The sequence below is a fragment of the Pseudopodoces humilis genome, chromosome 1, assembly GCF_049639895.1.
Source record: "Pseudopodoces humilis isolate 2021_Gansu_Grassland_sample_001 chromosome 1, ASM4963989v1, whole genome shotgun sequence".
NCBI classification, from domain to species: domain Eukaryota; kingdom Metazoa; phylum Chordata; class Aves; order Passeriformes; family Paridae; genus Pseudopodoces; species Pseudopodoces humilis.
This window is the reverse complement of record NC_142200.1, coordinates 73140646-73165474: the sequence shown is the minus strand read 5'-3', so window position 1 is coordinate 73165474 and position 24829 is coordinate 73140646. Positions and strand designations below refer to the sequence as shown.

General features: G+C 39.3%; 1 protein-coding gene across 2 annotated transcripts in view; it reads left to right on the top strand.

The window, feature by feature from the left end:
• Positions 1-24829, top strand: part of CTNND2 (catenin delta 2) — a 712671-nt gene that overhangs the window by 104688 nt on the left and 583154 nt on the right. For both annotated transcript variants that reach the window (XM_014260357.2, XM_088053661.1), the window contains exon 2: positions 21739-21872. In XM_014260357.2, coding sequence (XP_014115832.2) covers positions 21739-21872 — 134 coding nt within the window. The remainder of the gene's footprint in view (positions 1-21738; positions 21873-24829) is intronic.

Below are 24829 nucleotides of genomic sequence, written 5' to 3'. Positions count from 1 at the left end.
ATCACATTTATTTAATAAGGCTGTATTTTGAGCCTTGGTGGCTTTTCATAATTCAATGCTTAAATTTCATATAACTTGCAACAGCTGAGAGGTTGCAGTGCTGCTTTGGCTATGCATTAAACTTGTCCATAGGTCCACGGCATGGAGTAAAAACAAATGTCTTATTTCTGTAGCAAGCTCTGGTTTCTCCAATTCATGTGTGCACTGCAAAAACAATTTTCATGGCTTTCCATGAAAAATACGTAAGTTTTCCCTGCATTCAGCTCTTTATGTGGTGTCTTTCTCTTGTTTCACTGTGTTCGAGGAATGAAGGGCTCAATTCAATTACCTCAACAAAGACGCTTAATGCCATTTGAGACAGCCCAAATTTTTGTAGTTTCAGCACAGCAGATACAATACAGGATCTACAGAGACTCCTCCTGAGTGCCACCTGGATTCCAGGCAGGATTACCCAAAGACCTCTCAAGCAGCAGTAGACACCTGTTGTTGATTACCTTTGCTGTAGTTATTTTTTGAGTATTTTGATGAGAAAATCTCTGCTGGATCTGACTGAACTGCCCCAAAAATTGCCAAACATAAGTGATCAGAAAAAAAGACCTGAACATGGCAAGTGTGCATTACCTATCTTTTTAGCACAGTGCAAGACTCAGGCACTGTCCCAGAAAAGTGTGGTTCAGTCTGTATATTTAGTAATCTTGCTGCATTTTTCTCACTTGAAACCATGTATGTGTTTAGCAACTGCAGGAGCATTTCACAAGGACTTAACAGCCCAGTAATGTAAAAAGAGCCTCTTCCTTTTGTCTGTGTGGAACTTACCATTCACCCACTTCATCTGCTGTCCCTCTTTGTTCCTAATCCACCCTTCTTGTACTACCCAGGCTTTCAGAGTTTTCTCATTCACCCTCTCAGCTCTGTCTTCAACCAAAGAGTTCTAGCATGCATCCTTAATCTTGACATGAAGGCCATTCCTTGCCTCTGATTATCTCTGTTGCCCTTCTCTGGCTTTGCAATTCTGATGTATCCTTTTAACAAAAGGGAGTCAGACTTGCTCACACTATTCAAGATGCAGTTTGCTGTTTTATGTCCCAGTCATTTAGTCTTGCAAAGGCCTCTGCTGTTCTCCCTAATTGACCATTTTCTGTAATATTTCAGTTTCATATCATTAGCAATTTTCATTACAACCTGTAATCAAAAAAAAAAAAAAAAAAGAATGGGCAGTATGATTGTTTAACACCCTAGCTTGCAACCCATCTATTTCTTGGAATTTGTCTGTGGTGTCTGTTGGAAGAGCTTTTGTTTGTCCTCATGTAAATAGTCACTTGTTAAGGAACTTTCTGTCATGTGTAATATCTCTACAGTTTGCCCAAAAGCTTTCAGTGAAGGACTTAAGAAATTTTGGCACAGGTGACACAGCATTGTTTCATCCAGCTTGGGACACCACATCCCAGATGAGTGGTCTTACTAGAGGGATGAAAAACTGTGTGTAACATCAGACCAGAGTTGTACCTTGACATATTTTAGTTCTTCATCAGTGACATGGATGCAGAGATGCAAGGCATTGTTGACAAGTTTGTGTATCACAACAAATGATGAGATGCACTCAAACCACTCGGAGGCCTGGCTGCCATTCAGACGAGCATACACAGGCTTGATGAGAGAACTGGAGACCTTGTAAAATAAGGCAGATAACTTAGTCTTGAACCTCGGATGGACAAACTCCAGCCATTGGTACATTGTGGCCAGTCACTGGCAAGCAGCTCTGCTGGAAACAACCTGTAGGCCACTGTAGCAAGCAGCCTGAGCGTGAGCTGGCAGGATGCCTTGGCAGACAACAGCGTCCTGGGCTTCATTAACAGCAGCACAGCCAGGAGACTGAGGGAGAAGTTTATTTGCTTCCACTCAGCACCCATTAGAGTGTGCCTAGACTGCCCTACACAGGTGTGGGGGGACAGTCCAGTACATGGAACACATTAATAAATTGGGGGAAGTTCAGCAGAGGCCTCCACGATGACCAGTGGTAGAAGTACTTTCTCTGTGAGAAGAGGCTCAGAAATGCAACTTGTTAAGCCTGGAAAAGAGATGGCTTAGGGGGAACCTAGCAGCCACCTTCTTGTATCTGTGAGGATGTTACAGAGAAGACTGAGGCAGGCTCTTTTACTGAGATGTATGGCTAGAGGTTGAGAGGAGATATTTTGGCTTGACTTAAAGGGAAGAATAGTTCACCGTAAGTATAAAGAGATTGCCTGGAAGAGCTATAGGATGTTCATTCCTGGATGCTTCAAGACTGGACAAAGCCTAAGCAACCTGGTCTTGAATGTTGATCACATGGCTAAAGCAGATCTTCCTGATCTGCTTGAATTAGGATGTTGGATCAGAAAGCTTACTGAGGTCCCTTCTGACATGAATAATTAATTTTGTGTGATCATTGCTCATTTTATACTTGCTTCTTTAATAATATTCACCTTCTTTCCTGCATGCTTATTAATATCCAGCTTCTTAGCTAAAACCAAAGTAATGTTTTTAAAAAATAGTTATACTATGGAAAACAAATTTGTTCATTTTGTCATTCAGCACTTACATGATTGAGTTCTTACATTTCAATATACAGACATAACTAAAAAAATGGGCAAAAATAATATCATTTTTGTAAGGGATTCTAGTTTGAAATAAATCCTCCTCCCCTGCAGTGGAGGAGTATTATATCACCTCCTTTTCCAAAGGAAAAAAACCCAACAATTAACTCTATCATAAATGCTGCATACTTAGCATAATTATTTTTGTACTGAATCTGCATGCGCATATATATCTGCTGAAAATATTGTATAAAAAAATCTCAGATGATGTCTAATCCTATGTGTGAAAAAAAAGAAAGATACAGGCAAGCTTGGGCTAGGATGTTTTCATGTCAGGGACAATTTTAAGTTCTGGATAATTATACTCATTTTTCCAGAAGAAGTTTTGAATAACCTTTTGATTATATAGCATTTCCCTGATGAGCTTATTTGTTGGTGTATTTATTATGCATCTCAGATGCAATTCATCTACCTAATTTTAGCTACCTGAAAAGGTAGTCACTGAGTTTAAAATAGTTGCCTAGGCACCCTCTACAGGTAATAGAGATGATTCTTCCCCAAACACAAGTCATGCTGTCTGCCTTAGAGGTTTGACTTGCGATAGAATTAATCACTCTACAAAGCACCTGTTTTACTGTATTAATTAGGAGGGGACTTCAGGCATTTAGCTCTTCCTGGAGAACCAGTTTAATATGCTTATTTTGTAAATCTTTGTATTCAGACCCGTCCGGTGTCACTTTTTTTTCCTTAAATATCATAGAAATACCTGTGAGGAGCAGAATTGATTGCAACTAAAAAAAAAAAAAACCAAAACAATTGCTTTAATCTATCCTTAAACTTGGTAGCTGATGTAAATATTTATTTTAGCATAAAATTTTGTGGTATAACTCAGCTGGAGCCCATATCTGGAGCAGATACATACCTGGTGTGATGATTCATTGGAAACATGAAGCCAGCACCATCTGTACCACAGAGTGGGTTGTTTGCAAGACATGATATGATGCTTGGTTTGGTGCTTATTTGTTTGGGGTTTTTGGATTTGGTTTAAGTTGGAGTTTTTTTTGTTTTCGGGTTTTGTGCATGTGCATGTGTGTGTGTCTCTGCAGTTTTTTTTCATCTTCCCCATCTCTGCGTATCTCACAGGAGACATTGGTAGCTGGAAAGGTGTTGTCAACTGTGTTGGTTTTGCACTGATTGACATTTGGGGAAGAAATCAGAAACCACCCACTGAAATGATGTCTCTGAGAGAAGCTGCTGGGAGCTTCCTCTGTGCCCAGGATGGGCCAATAGCTGGCTAGCTCTGAGAACTGACAACATTTTGAACCATTTAGAAATTAGATCTGCCTCTGTGAATACCAAATTTTAAAAACAGCAAGCCCAGGAAATCTCTCTCTTTGCTTCTGGCCCTGCAAGGTAGTGGAGCTCTGGTGAGGGTGGCCCTGTTCCCCATGGCCTGTGCAGCCTGGCGGAGGCTGGACCGGACCCCAACAGCTCATGGGTGGGGAATGGAGGCTGCAGGTTGGGCTGGGCCATGGCTGCTGACATCTCACTGACACCACGATTCCCCCTGCCACCCCCTCCAGCCCCCACCAAGCCAGGGCCTGCCAGGCACTGGGGAGCAGCTCCAGGCCATCCCGGCCATCCCCTGCCAGCAGCTGCTGGGTGGAGGGAGGGGCCCAGTATGGCCTGAAATCCATCACCATGACTGCTGTGGCCACTGGGTGAGATTTAACCCTTTCACTACACAGATGAGACCTGAAGACCTTGTTCCTCTCTCCAGGGACAGAAAAGGAGTGACGAGATGTAGAAAGACAACATGAAAACACCAAGCTCGGTAAAAGAAGGAGTCAAGCCTCAGATAGAAGGAGAACGAGAGGATGCCAAACGGGGATGAAATATTCTTTTGGTAGTACCACAGAGATGGACAATGATATACTGAAATATCTCCTTTAATTCATGAGAGAGTATGGGGGGACGAAATATTAAAACTGTAGATGTGAGCAGAGGCATCCATTGGTGAAGCCAAGCAGATGTTGGAGCAGCTGTGATCCCATGAGAAGCTTGAACAGAGAGAGATGACAGTTGATGAAGACCCTTTGCCCCCGGGGAGAGAAGAAGAAAACCTCTGTTCCCAGAGATGATCACAGAGACAGATGAAGAGAACCTTTGCCTTTGAACAGCTCATCCTTAAAATAATACTCCATGAGTTCATGGCCCATGGACACACCTCTAGGAGGGCTGTGAAAATGGGAGGAATTTCATGATTGCAGAACTTATCCCGGGCACCTGCTATTTGTGGAACTGAAAAGCCACGAGAAAATTGTTTCTTGTGGAGAAGACTCCATGGCATGACAAGAGAAAACTCCTCTCCCTGCAAGGATTGATGAAGGACTATTGTATAGTTTGTAACTGCTTTAATATTCCCGGTTTTGTCTCTACATTGTTAGTTGGGAAAGGAAAGAAGTTTGGCAGGGGGAGGAAAGGTGTTCTAGAGGTTTTATTCTGATGCTTCTTATTCTTGGTAGTCCTGTTAATAAAGTTTCTTTATACCATTTAAGTTTTGAGCCTGTTTTACCCTTCTCCTAATCCATATTTCACAGCAAGGAATGAGTAAATGCCCTGGTGATTTTAGCCAGTGCTAAACCCACGACATTATTTGGTGCATTGGCCAGGAAATGAAAAATTGGCGAATCTAAACTACTAGATGAAATTGGTGTTTCTGCCTGGTTTGTGAACTGAAAGCACTACCTTAACAGACCAGAGTTTTGGGTTCTACTGAGCAGCACTGGCACAGCATCAGCGCTGTCTCTCCATATTCCCCACATCAAGGGGCTGGGGGTGAGCAAGATCCTGGGAGGAGATGCAACCAGGCTAGATGACCCAAAATATTCAAAGGGATATTCTATACCATATGACATCTGCTTAGATATAAAAGCTAAGGAAAGGAGAAGGAAGATGTGGCATTAATTATTTGCAATATTTGTATTCTGGAGCAAACTTTATGTGTGCTGAAGCCCTGCTTCCTGGGATGTGGCTGAACGTTACTTGTTAAGGGGAAGTAGAGAATGAATTTCTTTTTTTCCCCATCTTATTTTCTCTCCTCTGTCCATCTTGGAAAGGGAGTAGTAGAGCAGTTTGGTGATCACCTGGCATCCAGCCAAGGTCAACCTGCCATAGTATCAGTGGGACACTGTGGGAACTCTAGAAGTGATGTGTGTGAAATAAGATTCCAAACCTATCCTGGAATTTCCTATTCTTATTCCTCTTTCTCTTGGTTGCTAGATAGACTTAAAAGCTGATTGATGTTGAATACATACCTCTTTTCTTCTCTCTTGGCAATATATGAATCCTATTCAGGACAAGTCAGACATGAGTTTGTATCTACTGCAGATTAAACCAGATGAAATCTGAAGTATTTCTTCTTTCTTTTCTTCTGGAAAGTAATTGAAAGCAAGTTCACTCTTCTAGCAGCAGAACAGTGTGTACTTCATAGAAAACTCATGTAATTGATAAGCACTTCTAAAAGCCCTATTTGAACTCCTGGGCTAAAGGTGATAGCAGTAATGCTTAGAATTCAAAGACTGCCTGCAGCTGAACAATGAAAGCAATACCAGATAAGCTTCATATAGAATGTATCCGAGGGTTTTAGGTGTAGGACAGGAAAGAGCCATCTTTGTTGTTAAGATTTGTCTTTTATGAGCAACACTGTAATAAGCATTAAGTCTAGTGGATTAATTAGAATGACTGTTCTTTTGGGGTTGTACATTCAAACATCTCTGGGAAGTTCCGACACCCCTATTAAAAGAAATAGGTACTCATGAGTACAGCCAGTGAAGAGCTGTTTCTAACCTTGTACTGTCACTGTGTTTAGTATTTTCATTCAGTAAATCTTGCATATGTTTGCTGATCATAAGTTAATTCTTTTCTTCTTAAACTATTTTAGAATGTTTCTGTAATTATTTTAGAGAGATCATGAACTTCTAGTTACCTTAGCTTTGAGTCACTTTTAATTTCTTGGCTTCTCATTGCCGGCTTTATTACAGACGAGTAAACTTCCAGTGGATTTTTTTTTTTTTCCTGTGCATGTTTGGACTAACAAACCCCAAGTATCTTATCAAATAACAGTATCAAATAACTTATGAATAATCCTTGTGAATAATTTATTTTGAAGTCAGAAAATATCTGCATATGTTAAATTCTGTGCTTGATTGACAATACTGAATTCAGTAGAGATCTACATATTACGCTTTTTGTGATATTTTTTCTAGTCCTTTTGTAATTTGTACAGTCCTTAGGCCAGTGAATCTTCATTTGCAGTTGAAGGCTTTAGATGTTCCTATAGCACAAATAATTATTTTGCTGCTGTGCCCTGTAGAACAGAAATGCTTCCAGAGATTCCACTTTCTTAAGAGACTTTTTTATAATGCAAATGAAAAAAGATACTGTCCAGAAATACAAGTCTTGGAAATGCCCAAACAGTTAAAGACAGGGGGAGTGTGTGTGCTTAATTACAAGACAGCTACTTGGATAGAGTATTTCAGCCCAGTGAGCTTGTGAAAGTGTAAGTGGCTCAAAATAGGATCTTAAAATGAGAAGTGCTAAACACTCCTAGCACTTCCTGCAACCAGAAAGAAAATTGTGAAACTTCCTCACCAGCATTACATAATGGAATTCCACCAGAACTGCTTTTAAAAATTGCTTCCAGAAAATTTGACTTCCTGCTGTTGCTGACTACTTTCCTAGAAGCTGTGATGTCTCAGGTCTGCATTGCTCACCTTCCCCCTCTTCACCAGCTTCATTTCAGGAAGCAGCTCTCCTCATCTTAATCAAGGGAGGGGAAAGGAAGAAGAGGCATAGGGACGAGTGGCACCTTCTTTCCTGACATCCTGTCCACATCCTTGGCCTCCTCCCCAGTGTCATGGAATGCATCTCTGGCAGTATATTTCTGAACACAACATTTGGTTAACTTGTGCAAACGTTTTTATGGGAAAGAAATTTAATTTTATGTGTAATTTGACAGGATGAACATGTAATTAGAATCACAAATACAAGTGAGATTCTGTGGATATAAGTAGATTAAAGTTTGCTGTATATACATTCAAAGTATGTATGTAGGAAGTTAAAATTAGGTAATATGAGCAATCAAAATTGGCACTGGAAAATGTGTGTAACTTAAAGCAATTGTGTGAATGTCTTTCCACGTGCATGTATCTGCTTTGAGTGGATGTAGCTGCCATTCCAGTAGACCAGTGGAATTCAGTGCTGTCTAAAATCAATCTCACAATGAAGATGAGAGACAACGATTATTACACAGCTCCAGTTTAATACAGCAAGGCAATTTTACAGATTTACACATTGTAGTAATTTGGCTTTAATAATGTTGAAGACTTGGACAATAGTGCATGCTTGAAAATAATATTCTGAAAAGAAAGAATGATTAAAAGAAGTTGATCTGCATGAAGACTGGGATATATTCTTAATCCAGGAGAGTGTTTAAGGAAAAAAAAAGGAGTGATGTATCTTTGTAGGGCTGCACAAATGGAAGAAGTAGACACTGGAGGATGCGTACTGAATTGAATATATTGATTTCTTTTCTGCTACCACTAATAACTTTGATTCAGGAAAAGAGAGTTACACAGTGTACAATAAAATTCAAGTATACATAAGTCACAGGTGATTTTCAATTCTGTGCAACTAGCTGGTTTAAACCCAAGTCACTGAGGTGAGAGCTGACTTACTTCCTATGCTGCAACTGCAGCAACAACTTCCTCCCTGCCACTGCAACTTTATTATTGTTTCTGATATTTTAGCATAGCCTTTAATAATGGGCCCATTATTTAGGAAGCAAATTTTGTACTGTTTTACTGTTTGTTTGTACTGTTATGTGCTCTTGACAAGTCCTGTGAAAGTAAACAGGCCCTAATAAAAGACAGTGATATGATAATATTGTACAAGAAGGCCACAGTTTTTGGCTTTTAAAGAAAACTATTGCTAGTTCACCTGCCCATACTTGTAGGTGCAAAAAAAATGTAATCATAATTAAACGCCAATTTATGTTGCTATGTTATCTTAGCTATTTATCCTGACTGAAAAAGGATAGAGTATCTCTGTTCTGGGAGAGTTTGTGGTTCTTCAAGCAGCACATCCCTGGCAGTGAAACAAGGAATTTGATTCAGGTTCCGATAGTGCTGTAGGACCATTGCTTTGGGTGAGTTATGGTGAAACTTTACTGTTTTATGAATCACTTGATTAGTCTGTTGATGTCATGTGAGGTTTCTTTTCACTTGTGGTCTTGTAGGCAAAATGGCCATGGATAAACAAGACATGATGTACATTCTTCACAAATACAGTTCAAACCATCAGTCTGAGCCTCCTTCCTGCTAAAGTTTAGTCAGATTGTGTTTGGATAAAATTTATTTTTAAGCAACAGCAAATCCTTAACTGCTTCTTGTCTTTTATCTCTTAGCAACAAAAATATTTGAATGAACAATTTCTGCACTTAGAATGACAGACTGTTAAGGGTTGGAATGGACCTTAAAGATCATCTATTCCCAATGCCCCTCCCACTGGACCAAAATGCTCAAGGCCTTATCCAACCTAGCTTTGAACACTGCCAGGGTTGAGATATCCACAAGCTTCTTGGACAGCCTGTTCCAATGTCTCACCATCCTTATAGTAAAGAATTTCTTCCTAATGTCTAGCCTGAAATTCCCCTCTTTCCGTCTGAACCCATTACCCCTTGTCCTACTACAGGCAGGGTCTCACAACAGCAGAATAGAGGGACAGAATCATCTCGCTTGACGTGCTGGCCAAGCTCCTTTTGATGCAACCCAGGATTCCATTTGCTTTCTGGGCTGTGAGTGCACACTACTGGATCATGATGAGTTTTTCACCAACCATCAGCCTAGTCCTTCTCCACAGGGCTGCTCTCAACCACTTCTCTGCCCAGCCTGTTGGTGTGCCTGGGATTACCATGACCCTGGTGTAGAAACTTGCACTTACCTTTGTTGATCCTCATGATGTTTGCACTGGATCATCTTCCCACCCTGTCAAGGTTCCTCTGGATGGCACCCCTTCTCTCCCTGTGTCTAACACAACAGCCTGGTGTTGTACTTGCTGAGGGTACACTCAGTCCTACTGTCCATGTCACCAACAAAGGTGCTGAACAGTATCAGCCCTAGTACCAACCTCTGAGCGACACCATTGGTCACTGGTCTTGTCTTGTACAATGAGAAAGACCGCAGCCCTTTGTCATCCAGACAGTTCAATATCCACCAACTGGTTCATCCATCAAATCCATGTCTCTCCAATTTTGGGACAAGAATGTCATGCAGGACAGTGTCAAGCACTTTGAGTAAGTCCAGGGGAATGATGTTAGTTGCCCTGTAAAACAACAGTAAAACAATTGCCTCTGAGAGAATTATACAGAAGTTTAGATTTGTTCATACCTTTCCCCCCTCAATTTTTACTACTATTCAACAGATTATCTGGCATAATGTATAGAAAAAGGGAAGACTTAACATAGCCAGTCTATTATAAGCCTTGCAAATGATGTGTTCTCAAACAATATATTTAAAGAATGTGCTCAACATATATGTATGATAATAACACTGTAAATTGATACCCTTTTAATGTGACAGAATGCTGAAACTGCTAGACTAATTACAATTTTACACAACTTAAAAATACATATTTTTATTCTTTTCTGTCAATAAGCTATCTCCTGGATAGTATAATTTTTGTCTAGAAAGAAAGTCAAACAGAAGACACATACTGTGAAGAGACCCTGGGTTTAACTATGAGCGGGTTAGTAATTTCCAAACTTTCAGACAAACTGTGAAGAAAGTGCAGTTGTCATCACATTCTTATAAAAATTGTCATTGTTGATTTAAGTGTATTTCAGTTAAATCCAAACTTTCCAACTTCGTTTGGGTCTGTAAAGTCTACTTATTAGAAAATGATCCATTAATGCAAAGACTTCTGCCTCTGCTTTCTGGCAGGCAGAGATCTAGAAACAGCTTTCTACTCTACTGAATTTTTTTTTTCTGACTGTGTTTATAATGGACTTTATTAGTTGATGTTTCAGCAGAAATTTCTGTCGGTATTTATTTCTATGAAAATCCAGATTTCATACTTGGGAGCACATAAAATATTCTGCTATATACAGTTCAGAAAAATGGCTGGGATTGTACTGATAGAATTTCTGGTTTGTTTTCTCCATTAAATTGTACATACTATCATATAGATCAAAGAAGTTTGACTCTTGGGAGAGCTGAATTCAACTCTGATGCCCTTTAGATTTCTACTGTATCTTTGGTGAGATACTTTGGTTCTTTGTAACTCTAGAGCCTTTTATGCAATTATAAGTGTCACATGATTTTGAGATTATTTGGTCCAGGGGAAAATCTGGGCAGGTTAGTGCAATGGTTGCTTCACACCTCTTTTCTGCAGGGGAGACAGTGAAGTGAAGGAAAGAATGCAGGTGGGTCAGCACAGTGTTTCAAGCTGGACTGTGTGCTGACTGGGTGTGGAGTCATGGGGTCCCGAGAGCACTCTCTGGTGCTTTGGGTCCTCTGCATGTTGGTGAAGTGTTCCCTAATCTAGCTGTAAAGTCATGAAGTTCTCACCTCTCACTTTTGTACTCTGGTTTACTGCAATATTAAATAGGACTAGGCAGGGAATATCACATTGGTATTGAGTCTTTTCAGATCTTGATCTTTTCTGATTTGCATTTGCTGCTCTCGCTGCTAACATTCTGTTCCAGATACAGAGTCTTTGCACTTTTTGATGATCATTAGGCAGTTTGCATAGTTTGGCTACCTGCTCAGCACACAAAACCAATTCTCTTTTTCAGGGCAGGTGGCTGACTATATTTCAGCTGCTTTTGCCTCCAGAGTAAAGAGCTGTTTACCATTTACTGGCTTATGCTAACAGCTATCCTGTCTGCACATAAATCATGCTAATTGCTACAGAGAGTGAAGAAAAAAACCTAAATTCTGGGGGTTTTTTTTGTCCCAACTTTCTTGGTCATAAAGTCTGTTCAGGGAGTTTCCCATTCTGCAGTGTTTTTGGGGATGCCCTAGACTCTCAAAATATTGTAAAGAATTTATGAAGCCAAAAGATCAAAATAATGGATGACAAAAATTCATGTGGATAAACTTAAAATTATGCATATATGAGGAACAAGAGTAATATAACATCCCAGCTTCACACAGGAGTTATGATTTGGGATTTGCTACTTTTTGTGGGGCTCAGGCTGTTTAACAAAAGGAGTGAGGAGATGAAAACCTACAGTTCCCATTAGGAGTACAGCACTCTTCAGGAAAACACTCAGGAAATGTTTGATTGTCATGCTCATCTTTGTCTGGGGGAGGTCTGTCCAGATGTTTATAAAAGCAGATGTCCTTACCTCAGCAGATCCCTACTTCACCATGCAGTGAAAAAGTGAGGAGATTTTTTGCTCATCTGCCAACCCCTATTTTAAGGAGTACAGCCATGGAAAGAAACCCCCAGTTATTGTTGTCTTGGCTCCCTAGTGGAGCCCTACTTGCCAGACTGTGTCTCTGAAGGTCAGTCTGGAAGTACATTGCAGAGTGTTGCAGTGGGGCTTGGAAGAATGCATTCTGCTGTCTAACTCTAATATAAGGGAGAGATGTGAGGCAAAGAGGATCTGTGCAATTCAGTATGATATATGTAAGTAAGCTCCTTAACTGCAGGAATTAGTGAGGAAGTAGATTAGTCCTGAGATTAGACCAATATCAGAACTGTCTAGCCTTCTTCAGGTTCAGAGCCATGAGAGACATGAAGAGTAGTCAGCATGAATCAGCCTGAAATTTAAATTTAAAGTAGTAATAATAAAGAATTTACTTTGGCAAGAACCTTAGTGAATTATTTGCCTCAGATTTATAGGGCTGTGCTTTTGCTTTGCTATTTTTGTTCTTTGTAATGAACATGTGTCCTCAGGTGTTTCTGCCATTGACCCCATCTCTTTCATTACAAACTTCTTTTTCCTCTTATTACTGTTGGTGGTGTTGGGAGGAATTACTCAGTCATGGTGTGGTTAGGGTTTGACTCCCGCCAGCAGATAAACCTTCACCCACTTGTTTGGTAACCCACTATAGCAGGATGGGGAAGAGAACTGGACAGGCACACGTGAGGAAAAATCCTCTAGTGAGTCAAGATAAAGACAACTTAATAAGTAAAAGGGAAAAGAAAGTAACAAATGATGCAAAAGCACTCACCACCATCAGACTGATGCCCTGTCAGTCCCCAAGCAACAGCTACTTTGGATAAACTGGCTCCAGTTTATATGCTAAGAATGACATTGTATGGTATGGAGTATGCCTTTGGTCTGTTGGGGTCAACTGTCCTGGTTGTGTCCCCTCCCTGCCTTGCTGAGGGGCAGAGTGAGAAGCACAGAAGACTCAATTCTGTGCAAACACTATTCAGCAGTAGCTGAAACGCTGTTTTTTAATCACAGTATTATCATATGAGCTTCTATAAAGAAAATTAACTCCATTCCATGTGAAAGTGAACAAAACATGTCACTTAATTTTTCAGTTCACCCTGAGGCAATAAATGACCAATTTAATGAAAAAGAAAAACAAGCAAAAAAAAGTACCCTCCATATTATATTAGTATCACCTACTCCTATGGTGTCTACATAATACGATATTTTAAAAATTCATTGTAAGGACTGTTTCTGGCTTTTGTTTGTAGATGTGCATTTTGCTCTCTATGCTTGAGGATATTGGCATTGTCACTGAAGTAAGAACTCCTATTCCCTCAGTAACAGCAGCAAACAATATCCTCTCATTGGATTCCATGAATGAAACAAATTTGCTTGATTTATGAATACATTTTTCAGCAAAACTAAAATCAATTTTTGTAAATCCTCGTGCTGAGTTGTCTAAAATAATGAGAGAAGGATGAATTTTTATGCTGGTTTCTCTATGTGATTGTATTACTAAATCCAACTGAAATGTTTTCCTAAGAATTTTAGGAGGTTGCTCAGTTCTCAGATGGTACAGGCTAGCTGGTTAGAGTAAATCCTTACAGATTAGGATGGTGGTTTCACCATCCTAATGGAAGAATGGAATGCCTAAGAAAGAAGCAGCATGTGGTTTATCTGTTCTGATTAATCACATGTTCAGTTCCTATAATATATTGACCGAGATGGGGGCTGGGGGCAGCGAACTGTCACAGTTCTGGCTTTGTGGTTTGGGTCTGATCTTTAAATCTTCATGCACTGGTTAGCAGTGGTTCTGGCTCTGGTTTGAGAGAAAAAAAACAACAAAAGATTAGACTGGCTTTGCCTTTTTTCAAGGTCCTTTGGACCAAATGCTGTACCTTTTTTCTCTTAAGTACTTTTTGAGTTATTCTGCTAAAATAATTGGAAATGGTTTAGAATTTTTGTTTCATTTTAAGGAGGCAGGCTGTGTAAGTAATTCAAAGTACCTGAAATGTAATCATTACAGTCAAAAGTAAAATTGCCTTGCTTTATTACATAATACTTGAGCAAAAAAATACTTAACAGGATCATATTGAACTAAAAAGTTTGGAATCATTGCAGATGATCTAAGTGCTAGTCAAGACTTCAGGATTCATATGACTTCCAGTGTTCCTACACTGGTTAATGTAGATAGTGGCAGGAAAATATTTGATACAACCTGTGGAGGCCTCAGGCTATTGTGCATGTAAGATCCTTAATTTTGCTTCCTCTTTGAAGAGCAGGAAAATGGAGATATTTTAATCAAGACTCACAACAGAAGTAGAGTTCACGAGGAAAAAACTTTTTTCTCTTGAGCTATAGTCTTCGGAATGTTTCAGGAAAGGCCTTTTTGAGTCAGGCATCTGTGTAAGAGAAGGAATTTTTAGGTATTTCATATTTATTTCAAACTTTAGAATAGGCTAAGTCAAGGAAAATATTGGAGGAAGTTTCCCAGTATAGCTTCTCTTCTGTCAGGTTTTAGAATAGAGTTGTCTTTATCCTTTACCGTGACAGTGAGGATCTTTTGTATCTTGTACCACACTTCTGCAAAGAGTATGCAGGAAAAAAAAGAGAGATTTTATGATTTAACAAATCTGAATGCCAACTTTGCCTAAATTTTAAGTTGGAGAATTCTTTTTCACACCCTTAGAGGCCCTAAATACTTATACAGTACAGTTGAAATAACTGACTGCAACAAGCTGAAGTCACAAAAGAAGACAAAAGCCAAGTTCATCTGTCTTAGTGAGCTGGAAGATTGATGAGTCTATGGGCAAAGAACAATCCCAGAAAGAAAACAGAGCCTTTGCTCTTTGGAAAACCCTTGTGATGGCTTAGCTAGAATAAGAAGAGTGCTGACTGATCCCACATATCCCTGATGCCTAACTGAGCCTAAGCCTTTCCAAAGGCCTTTAAGATATCATGTCTCCTTTAATTAATATGTTTTCTTGCCTTGGTAATTTCGATATAGGAGATATATACTTTAGGATGTTGTGATAACTACTTAGGCAATCAGAAGACATTTTCGCCTTCAAGCTATTTGGCAGGTTCTGGCAGTTTTTTCTTATCTTACTATTGACTCAAGAGATTATCAACTTATTTTTAAGAACACTTACCCAGACGCAAATTGTACCAGACTTGTCAGCTAAGATAGGACAGTAACAGAAATCTGCAATTTCAAAGGGTTTTTGTGCAGGAGGAGGGAGGGCCCGTATTTATAGACTCTCTACCCTGTTTCACTGTCACACAACTGAAGGATTCAGATTCATTGCAGAAAATTTCAGTGCAGCATTAGTAGGTATGTGTCTTGCTGTCTAGAGCCAATGTTATCTCAGCCTTTACTCATCTCTGTAGATTGAGATTACTGAAGAGATAATGGGTCATTTTTCTACTGAAAGTGATTCCTTGCATTTCTAAATTCTTAAGCAGAGCCAATTTCTAATTCTTCCAGTTGGAATCTTATTCCAAAAGTCTAATGTAAACATATTTGTTAGTCTACCCATCATATGTGATAATATTTGAATTGACTTTACAATACGTAATAGTGAGAATTACTATTTTGGGTACTTTTTCCCGTCCGTATCTGCACCTAATATACCTTGTGAATATACAATATATATAATTTGCAAGAATGACCAGGCCAATTTAATTCTGTGTCATTCTGACTCATCATTTATATCCACTGGATTCTTAGCTTATCAGAATGACTCAGTGAACATCATAAAAGCTTGTGGGTTTCATGTTCATAGATACAATGCCAAATCTATGTCTTTTGTGTTACGGGGTTTTTTTGAGTTTTTTTGTTTGTTTGTTTGTTTTGGGTTTCTTTTTGCTTCTCACAGTTGTTAGAAGGTGGTATGTTGGAACTGTTGACAACTGTAGTCTTTTAAATAGCAAATGTTGTTTGTATATGGAGGGAGAAATAGAGATTCCAAGTGGAAATTGTGCAAATACTGTGTAGAACATTGGGGTAACTTACATATTTATATTTTAATTACAAATAAGTAGAAACTGGATCAACATTAGCCCTTCTGATATCATGGTATTAGTTTAGATATCATAAATAGTAAATTTAAGTGTAAGAATAGTTTTAGGTAAAAAGAAAAAAAAAATTTCATTTTATGGGAAGTCCCCATATTTTTGAAACAATAGAAAAAAGGTAGGAGAAATTCTAATAGGAACAATAGAAATGCCTATTACTAAATGCTAGTCATGCAGTAATCTCTACACAGCTAAGGTAGAGGAAAGGAAGCAAAAAGTTTTTCTTGATGCATAATTGCATATTGGATTATTTTAAGTGACTGATTCTTATCCAAGGCTACTTCAGTATCATTTGTTGCTTCTCAGATGAGCTCAGTAACATGCCAGATTTGATTACTGTTCAGTAAGACAGCATGACTTACACTTTTATAATGAATGCTCTCACTGATTAATGGTTCATTGTACAGGAAGAACTCACTGCTGAGTACATGTTTCTTACTGCAATATCTTTTTATAAAAGAAAGATATTTGGATTTTCTGATTCCCATGATTTGAAAATTGCAGTTGCCAGTGTAGCGACTGACTTGGCTTTTGCTGTAGATTCTCAGACATTGTGGAGCTGGTTGATTTGGTTTGGGTTTTTTTAACCTATATGCACTTTCTACCCATGAAAGGGTGATAAAATGTTAGACTGTATAAACAGCATTAATAAAGTGAATTTTGGAAGAACTTCAATCTAATATTTAAAACTGAAAGTCTGCCTCTTTAAGCAACATTCCCTCCTTCTTTGGGATTGATGCTGCATCTTCAGTTCTAGATTTTTTTTTCTGCGAATGAAGCTTGGTTATTTCTGATGTAGGGGAGAAAAATAAGATCACTGAAAGGCACATGTAAGTACCCCATCTGAGAAAGAACAGAAGGAGTGGCAACATCTAAATAGAGAACTATGCCACCAAATTGCTTTCATCAATGACATCTTCACGGCTACATTTCTTTAGTTTCCTGTTTAGTAAAGCTCTGCCCATAACCTATGCAAAATGTGTGTGCAAAATTAAACTTTTAAGTGAAACCTCAACATCTGGCATTGCCATTTTCATATGCATTTTTAAAACCTATTAATATTTTGTTTTATCTAAGGATTTATTTATGGTGTAGAATGCACCACTGTATCTGAGTTCAGCCTGAACATACTTCGCAGTTTGACCTTGGAACTAGCTATGATGGTTGTGTTACCTCAGATGAGGCATGAAATCCTCCTGTTATGAAGGATGTCTGCCATCCAGCATCCACTGCCATCCCAAGGGTCACAGAAGGAATGTGGTCTTGCCATCTTTTCTTTTCCAGTTCTGAGTGTAATGCTATTACTGTTGCCAGATGTTTGTGTCATCTAGTCATAAAAATCTGGATCACAGAGGTACAAACTGATGGTCCTCTGAGATCATTGAGTCCAACCGTTAACCTAGCACTGTGAGTCCACCACTAAACCATGTCCTTAAGCACCACATCTACATGTGTTTTAAACACTTCCAGGGATGATGACTACGGTTCCCTGGGCAGCCTGTTCCAATGCTTGACAATCCTTTTGGTAGAGAAATTCCTGCTAATATTCAGTCTAAACCTCTCCTGGCACAGCTTGAGGCAGTTTCCTCTTGTTTTATCAAGTGGTACGTGGGAGAAGAGACCAACCCTAACCTCATTTCAGGTGGTTAGAGTTGGTAGAATTGTAAGGTCTCACCTGAGCCTTCTTTTCTCCAGGGTAAATAACCCCAGCTCCCTTAGCTACTCTGGACTCACTCCAGTTCCTCAATGTCCTTCTTGCTGTGAGGGGCCCAGAACAGAACACAGGATTCGTAGTGCCTTCACCACTGCCCAGTACAGGGTGACAATCACTTCCCAGGTCCTACTGGCCACACTATTGCTGATACAGGCCAGGATTCCATTTGCTTTCTTGGACACGTGGGCACACGTGGATCATGTCTGGATGGCTTCCAGGTCCATTTCTGCTGGGCAGCTTTCTGCTGGGCTTCCTCCTCATATTATCCCTGTTCCAACGTGGGGCATTCCCAGTGGCCGCAGGGAAAGCCCAGCCCGGCCGGGGTCTCTCCCTGGCCGCAGGCCCATCCCTGTCGGGTCTCTGCAGGCCCCGGCCCCGCTCCCGCTGTCCCCCCGGGGCTCGCAGGGCTGTTTGTGGCTCGGTTCCCCTGGCTCAGCCCTGGCTGCCGGGCAGCGTTTTGCCCTCCCTTGGCCAGGCTTTCCCCGGGGCTGAGGGGCTCAGCCGGGCCCAGCCCTGGGGCCGCTGCAGCCGCCGGTACCGCCTGGGGCCGGGCCGGGCCGGGCAGCCCCGGCCGCTCCGCAGAGCCAACACCCGGTAGGGAGAGGATGGTCTTGTTTGGATTTACAGGGTTGTCGGATTTTTTTCGTTAAATTGAGATAAAGTTTTAAGATGCTCTTAGAGGGACAGGAAAAAAAAATTAAAGGGTCAAACTCTAGACAGGATTTTGCCAGCACTTTGGAGTACGGGAATCCATGAATTATTTATGTCTGACTTTCCAGTATGTTCCCAAAAGGCTGGTAGTGTTTTCCCTGTTCATCTGTCTATGATCGTCTAAGATTTTAATTTGGTTCTCTCAGGAGTGTGTATATGCTCTGACTTATAGAATTGAATGTATATTTTTGTGGCACAGATAGAAAATAGTGTTGCTATTGTGGAAATTAAATGTAGGAAATTTACTTCTAGTAGTTTCTCAGCTATGGTGTACTCTGTTAAGATACTTAACTTTTATTTTTCTTCTTGTATTCCCTCTAATTTTCCCTTTGTTTCTGCTGCAAAGTTCCCAGAAGTGTGGGTTAAAAGCCTATCAGCCAACTTACTTTATGATGAAAAATGAAAATAATTGGAAAGGGAAGCCAGAGAAGAAGGTGGTCATTATGATTATGTGGGAAAATGCTTTTCTGAAGACAACTGATGGAATTATTAGGTTTTTTTGTGCCCATGCTGAACAGTGGAGGAAACAGGGAGATTAAATGTATATTAAACAGCAAAGCAGATTTTCTACTGGTAAGGCCAGTGGAGCCTGGAGCAAAAGGAAGTGGCTAAGAGAGGCTGCAGTGAGAGAGGCTTCAGTGGAGGAGCTTGAGTGGAGGACTGGTTCTGTATGTTAAATATGTGGAATGACAGGAAAAAAATCTGCCTCGTCTAGAGATTTGGTAGTGGGCTAGGGGTGCAGAGGCTCATTTCAACCATATATTTTGTAATTCTACAGTACTAGCAGTTTTAAGTCCCACTGAAACCTCAGAATGCCCAATTTCTTATGCTGAAGACTGAGCTAAATTAAAAGTTCATCTCTGAACAGATGTGCAAATGTGAGCGCTTGCTGTGTTGGTGTTTGTTGTTGAAGCACTGTTCCATATTGTTGAATCATATACATATATTTTAATCTAACTACCTTCAGTACGGTAGTGTCTCTGTTGCTTGTGAAAATTTGTTTTGTGTTTCCTTGTATGGTATTTCTCATACAAATGTAAGTAATGAAAAAATAACGGTTAGAGTCTATAATGTTAACAGTTCAGCTGGATATCACAGAGCTGTAGATCCAGGGATACTGGCCTACTAAGTGCTGTTGGCTGCAATCTTTCCCCTTGAAGAACTGTAGTAGTAAACTGAAGTCATGATAGATGTTAGAAATTACATTCTCTGTCCAGAAGAAATATTTTAATAGGGGCAAAAAACACTCTTTTTTAATGTCAGGGACATTTATTTTGATTTCTCTGCTTCTAGATGAAGAAGACATGCAGCATGCCTTTTTTATTTTTTCTTCCCCCCTCTTTTGATATCTGTATTTTTTTAAAAACCAAACAAAAATTATGGAAACATGCAATGGTTGCAGAATGTTAGCTTCTGTCTAGATATTGAGCCTATTTGAAGCAAGTACAATTTATGACAGTAGTTAATTTTCTAATCAGATTTTTTTTCCCATTTAAACTGATGCTTGCAAATGTCGATTACTAAAGCAGTTGTTGAAGTGTTTTTTTTATTGAAAACAAAGTTTTAAAAGCTTATAGCCTAAAAATTAAACTTCACCGAGATTGAATATAGCCCTAAAAGAAGTTAACAAGAGTAGCAGGCATTTGCTGCCTGTGTCTCATGTTTTGAACTCATATAAGCTGTTGTTGTACCAGTAGCATCTTTTTGGTCACAGAGGGGCTTCCCCGTTGGCCATGCAACCTGGTAGTCCCTCTCAAATACACTTTAAATATTTTCGAGCGTTTGTGCTAGGGCAAGCATTTTGTGTAGTTCTGGACTCCCAGTCTCGTTTATTTAGCTGGGTTTTACCTCCTCGGGCGAGTGTTTATGAAACAGCCGATTCAGCAGAGCCTCCCCGCCGGGGGGCAGGGGTCAGGCAGCCGTGGGGGAGCGTGGGGATGAGCTGAGCAGACAAAGGGCTTTTCCCAGAGAGCTTCCTCACCACTGCAGGGAAAGCAGAATGCAGCAGGGGAGCTGCTCTCAGACAGTGTGCCTGAAAACATTTCGCCAGGCGACTCATTCACAGCTCTGGTGTTTCGTCCCAGCCCAGTGCAGTCTCGGGATGCAATTCGAGCCTCATGCTGCTGTAGTTTTGTAGTTTTGTCTTGCATATGTATACCAGTGTCTTGAGCTTCAGGAAGCTTTGGAAAAATGCTACCCTGCTGGACTAACTGTGTCTTCTTGGGCAGCCCTGTGGCCTCAGAGACAAAGCTTTATAGGATGTCATCTTCGTTTTAGAGCTCTAATTTCTAATGGCAGACTGATGCAGAGATGCTTGGTCTGGCTGTTGAATTTTATACTTTCTTTTACCAACTACCCTTTCCTACTGTTTTCAGTCTTCTCACTTCTTCCAGAAAAAGCTCTATTATTATATAATTTATTAGAATAGAGCCAAGGTAGGAGTTTTGCTTCTGATGCAAGTGGTGACTGTTCTGAATATCCCCACTGCTCTTTAGGAGGCCCATGCAGCTGGCAGCCTGTGGGCCACTTCTCTTGCACAGAATAATTCTGGCCAGGTCCTACATGAACATGATTTTATCCTGTCATGCCTGTGCATAATCATGCAAGTTGCCTCTCCACAGGTGTGCTGTTTTTCATAAAAATACACAGATAAAATGTCAAAATCATCTTCTGGACTAGAAGAAAGAGTGTGAAAGTTGCCTAGGTTTAAAATATAATAATTATTAAATAAACATGTGTGTTAGCAAGTAAACACTAGATTATATTTCTCTCATGTATCATTTGTTGATTTTCTGCTTGAAAAGCATTTCATGATTCATTACTTTCATGATACTATAGTTTTATGCTGCATACTCCCACTGGAATACTATACAAAAATCAAAGCTATAAATGATTTGAATCCTCTCAAATGTACTGATAGTAACTATTTAAAAGTAAGATAAATTAATATTTTATTATTAAAATTATTTTATTATTAAATGTTAATATTAATTAATATTAAACAATAAATATGGGAGATAAATAGATTTTTTTTTTCTTAATTCAGAAATTGTTTATGTTTTAAGTAAGTGATATATTGTTCAGTACAGAACAGAAGCATATTCTATAATTTTTACCATAAATGAGTGTTATTATTCTTATATGTAAATGAGTCTGATATTTATCAGGTTTATGATAACAAACCCATTGTTTTATCTTTCCATGAACTGCAGAAACTATGCCTGTTCCAGACCAGCCCTCGTCTTCTGACAAGACAAGTTCCCTTAGTCCTGTGTTGAACACATCCAATGGTGATGGCTCTGAAACTGAGACAACCTCTGCCATTCTAGCTTCAGTCAAAGAACAGGTAGGCAAGTGTAGCCTGGAAAAGAATACTATGATTTACTGGTTTGTTTTTTCTTACAAATGTTTCATAGCTGGTACATGAATAATTTAGTTCACAAATGCACATTGCATAGAATGATAACCATTTCTTCATGTCTGAGTATACTTCTGTAAGCTTTCCTATGACAAATTTAATATAATTTAATTGCTCATTTTATTCTCCACTTTCAGTCTTTACTGTGGATGGTGGTTTTCCAATATGTCTCCTTTTATTGTTGTCAGTCTGCATGTGGAGTTACAGTGTGGCATGGAAGAGTTATAGACAAATGAATTGTGGAGAAGATGTGTTATTGTAGAATTTTTAAAGGATTAGTAAGAGCCCTAGGGTTTTAAAATTTATATACCAGTTTTTTTGGTTTTATGTAAAACCTGATGTGAGATTATTTCAGGGCATAACTGGGTATAGATAGAGGCACTCAGTTTTGGATGATTAAAACCAAAATATTAGAAATTTTCATGGTAAAAAGACCTTCAGTGTGATGGTCTGTTTGATGGTAATAAGACAGGTTTGGGAATTTAATGTAAATTTTTGTGGGCTGAGTGTCAGAGATTTTGCTTTCACTGCCTTTTTATACATTAGGAGATGGTTAATATTTCAGTTAATGCAAACAACTGGTCTATTTTTCTACCTCCTTTGGCTCAACAGCAACAATTGCATGAATTCCAAAGAGAGACATTAAAATCAGCTGCTTTTAGGCAGCTTTCTCCTTGCTGAAGGTGTCTAAATTGGCTGTTCCTTTATCAAGTACTGATCTTTCCCTGCCAAAGGCATTCGCTGGTTCTTGATTTAAATTAAGGCATGCATTCAGCTTATGATATCTCTCATCACTGGACTAATAGCTCTTGAGTGGTAGAGATTTTATAAAAATTATGACATCACTCTTCATTGGTTTTATTGCTATATGCCAGTTCTGTCTTTTGGGTATTAGAGGCTAGTTATATTTTCTGTTCTGAAAAGAGGAGTGCAAAAAATAAACATTATCATGTGGAGTTTTGTCTTGAGATTTATGGCAGTCATTGGAATTGAAAATTACCTATGGTTTAGATGATTGTATTCTCTTCCATGTCAATAATATTTCTTGGGCATGTACCACTGTTTCAGTCTGTGTCACTGCATTATTTTGTAGAAAAATATCTGCCTTGCTTTTTGACTCTCTGATGGTGAAAGGGTGTACAGGAAGGTTACACAGATAGAAGATATATCTGTATGTTGGAATGTGAATCACAGTATGGAATAGTGACAAGAACTGTTGCAGTCAGCAACCTCAGGATCTTGTCCAGGGAAGCAGGAGGATTCTGGGGACCAGCATGTAACACCAACGAGACAGGCTCCCGGCTCATGAAACCATTTATTCATCATGGGAACAAACTCAGGTCCAGAACAGAGAGCCCCGAACAGAGCACAGCAGGGGTTTTTGAGGGACAGAGCTCTTAAGGGTTTCCACCTTTGAGGGTGGAGTTCAGGGTCAGGGACCAGTAGAAGCACACCAAGGGAGAACCCCCCAGGGACTCAAACCCAATCAGAGCACCTGGGCTGCCCTTCACAAGGGGTTTGGGGTGGGACAATTAATTCTTTGTCTCCCCTGAGGCACGTCACCACAAAGAACTTCTCTGTTGTTTGGTGTTGTGATGTCACTAGTTTATACCTGGTTATGTGTTTTACAAACAAACCTCCCATCCCTATAAATCAATTAATTGACTACCAGAAGGAATTGCTGCTAAATCCACTAGATGAAAAGGATTTCAAGTGGTAATATATTAGCAAAGTTATTTCTGATCCCTGTGAACCACAGCAGAAAGTAGCCTGTAATAAAGTAGTTCTGCATTCACTTATCAGCAAGAACAGCCTAGACAGCTAAACTAAGGTACTGTTGACTAAAAAGATAATGTCTTGAACTGTTGTGATATAAGGTACCAAAATTTAACAAGTGTTCTCTTAAGGAAACTTGTTTCTTGACAGGTATCTCTAGTCAGACCAATCTTGAATCTGGAAGACTGTACTAAGCTCAAAAACAAGCCATAAAAATAAAATAATAATAACAACAACAATGATAATGGTAATAATAATAAACCACAAAAAAAAAAAAACACCAAAAAAAAAACCTGCTTTCGGACTTTTTCTTTTCCCCACAAGATTGTGTGTTTTGACACACTTCCATTATTTAATGTTCTGTTGGAAAAATGCTAGGAAATGCCACAATCCTGTACTTCAGACAGATGAAATACATTGCACCGATTCTCTGTTATGGGAGTTAATGAATTTAAATTTCTAACTGATAGTTCAAATGGGTAGCCACCTTCTTTTTAGAAGAAGGAGAGAATTACCTGTCTGGTATGTGATTTTGCTCTATAAGCTCTTTGACTGTAGCCAAAAATATAACTAAACATTCAAAAGTACTGCTAATGTAGAGAAATTAAGGCATTTTTCAACATATCAGTCATAATTAAGGTGGTTTTCAGCAAATCAAGTATATTAAATTTTCTGTGCTGATACTTGGCTTTGAAAGGTTTCCTTTTATTTTTTCTCTTGGAATACTTGGGGTAACTTCATGTGTTACTTCTCATAAATAGAACATTGTCATTGAGGAATGGCAACAGAGTAAACTGTGGGATCTACGATACTGAAAAATGTAAAAGGTGTTTTCAGTCTTTGAAGAGGTCAGGATACATGAAAGGCACAGAGATGTACTAATAAATATTGTATTTATTTGGTCTATTTAAATCTCCTATGTAAAACTTAAATGATATATTCAGAAAATTTAAAATTTTGCTGCGCTTAGTTTGAAAAACAAATATCTCTGTGCTGTCACATTTTGAAGAACTGATTTATTTGGGCTAAAAAGTTTATTGGGGCAAAAAATTGTGCTTGATATGTCAGATGTAAAGTGACACACATGATTGTCATGACTCGATCAGAAG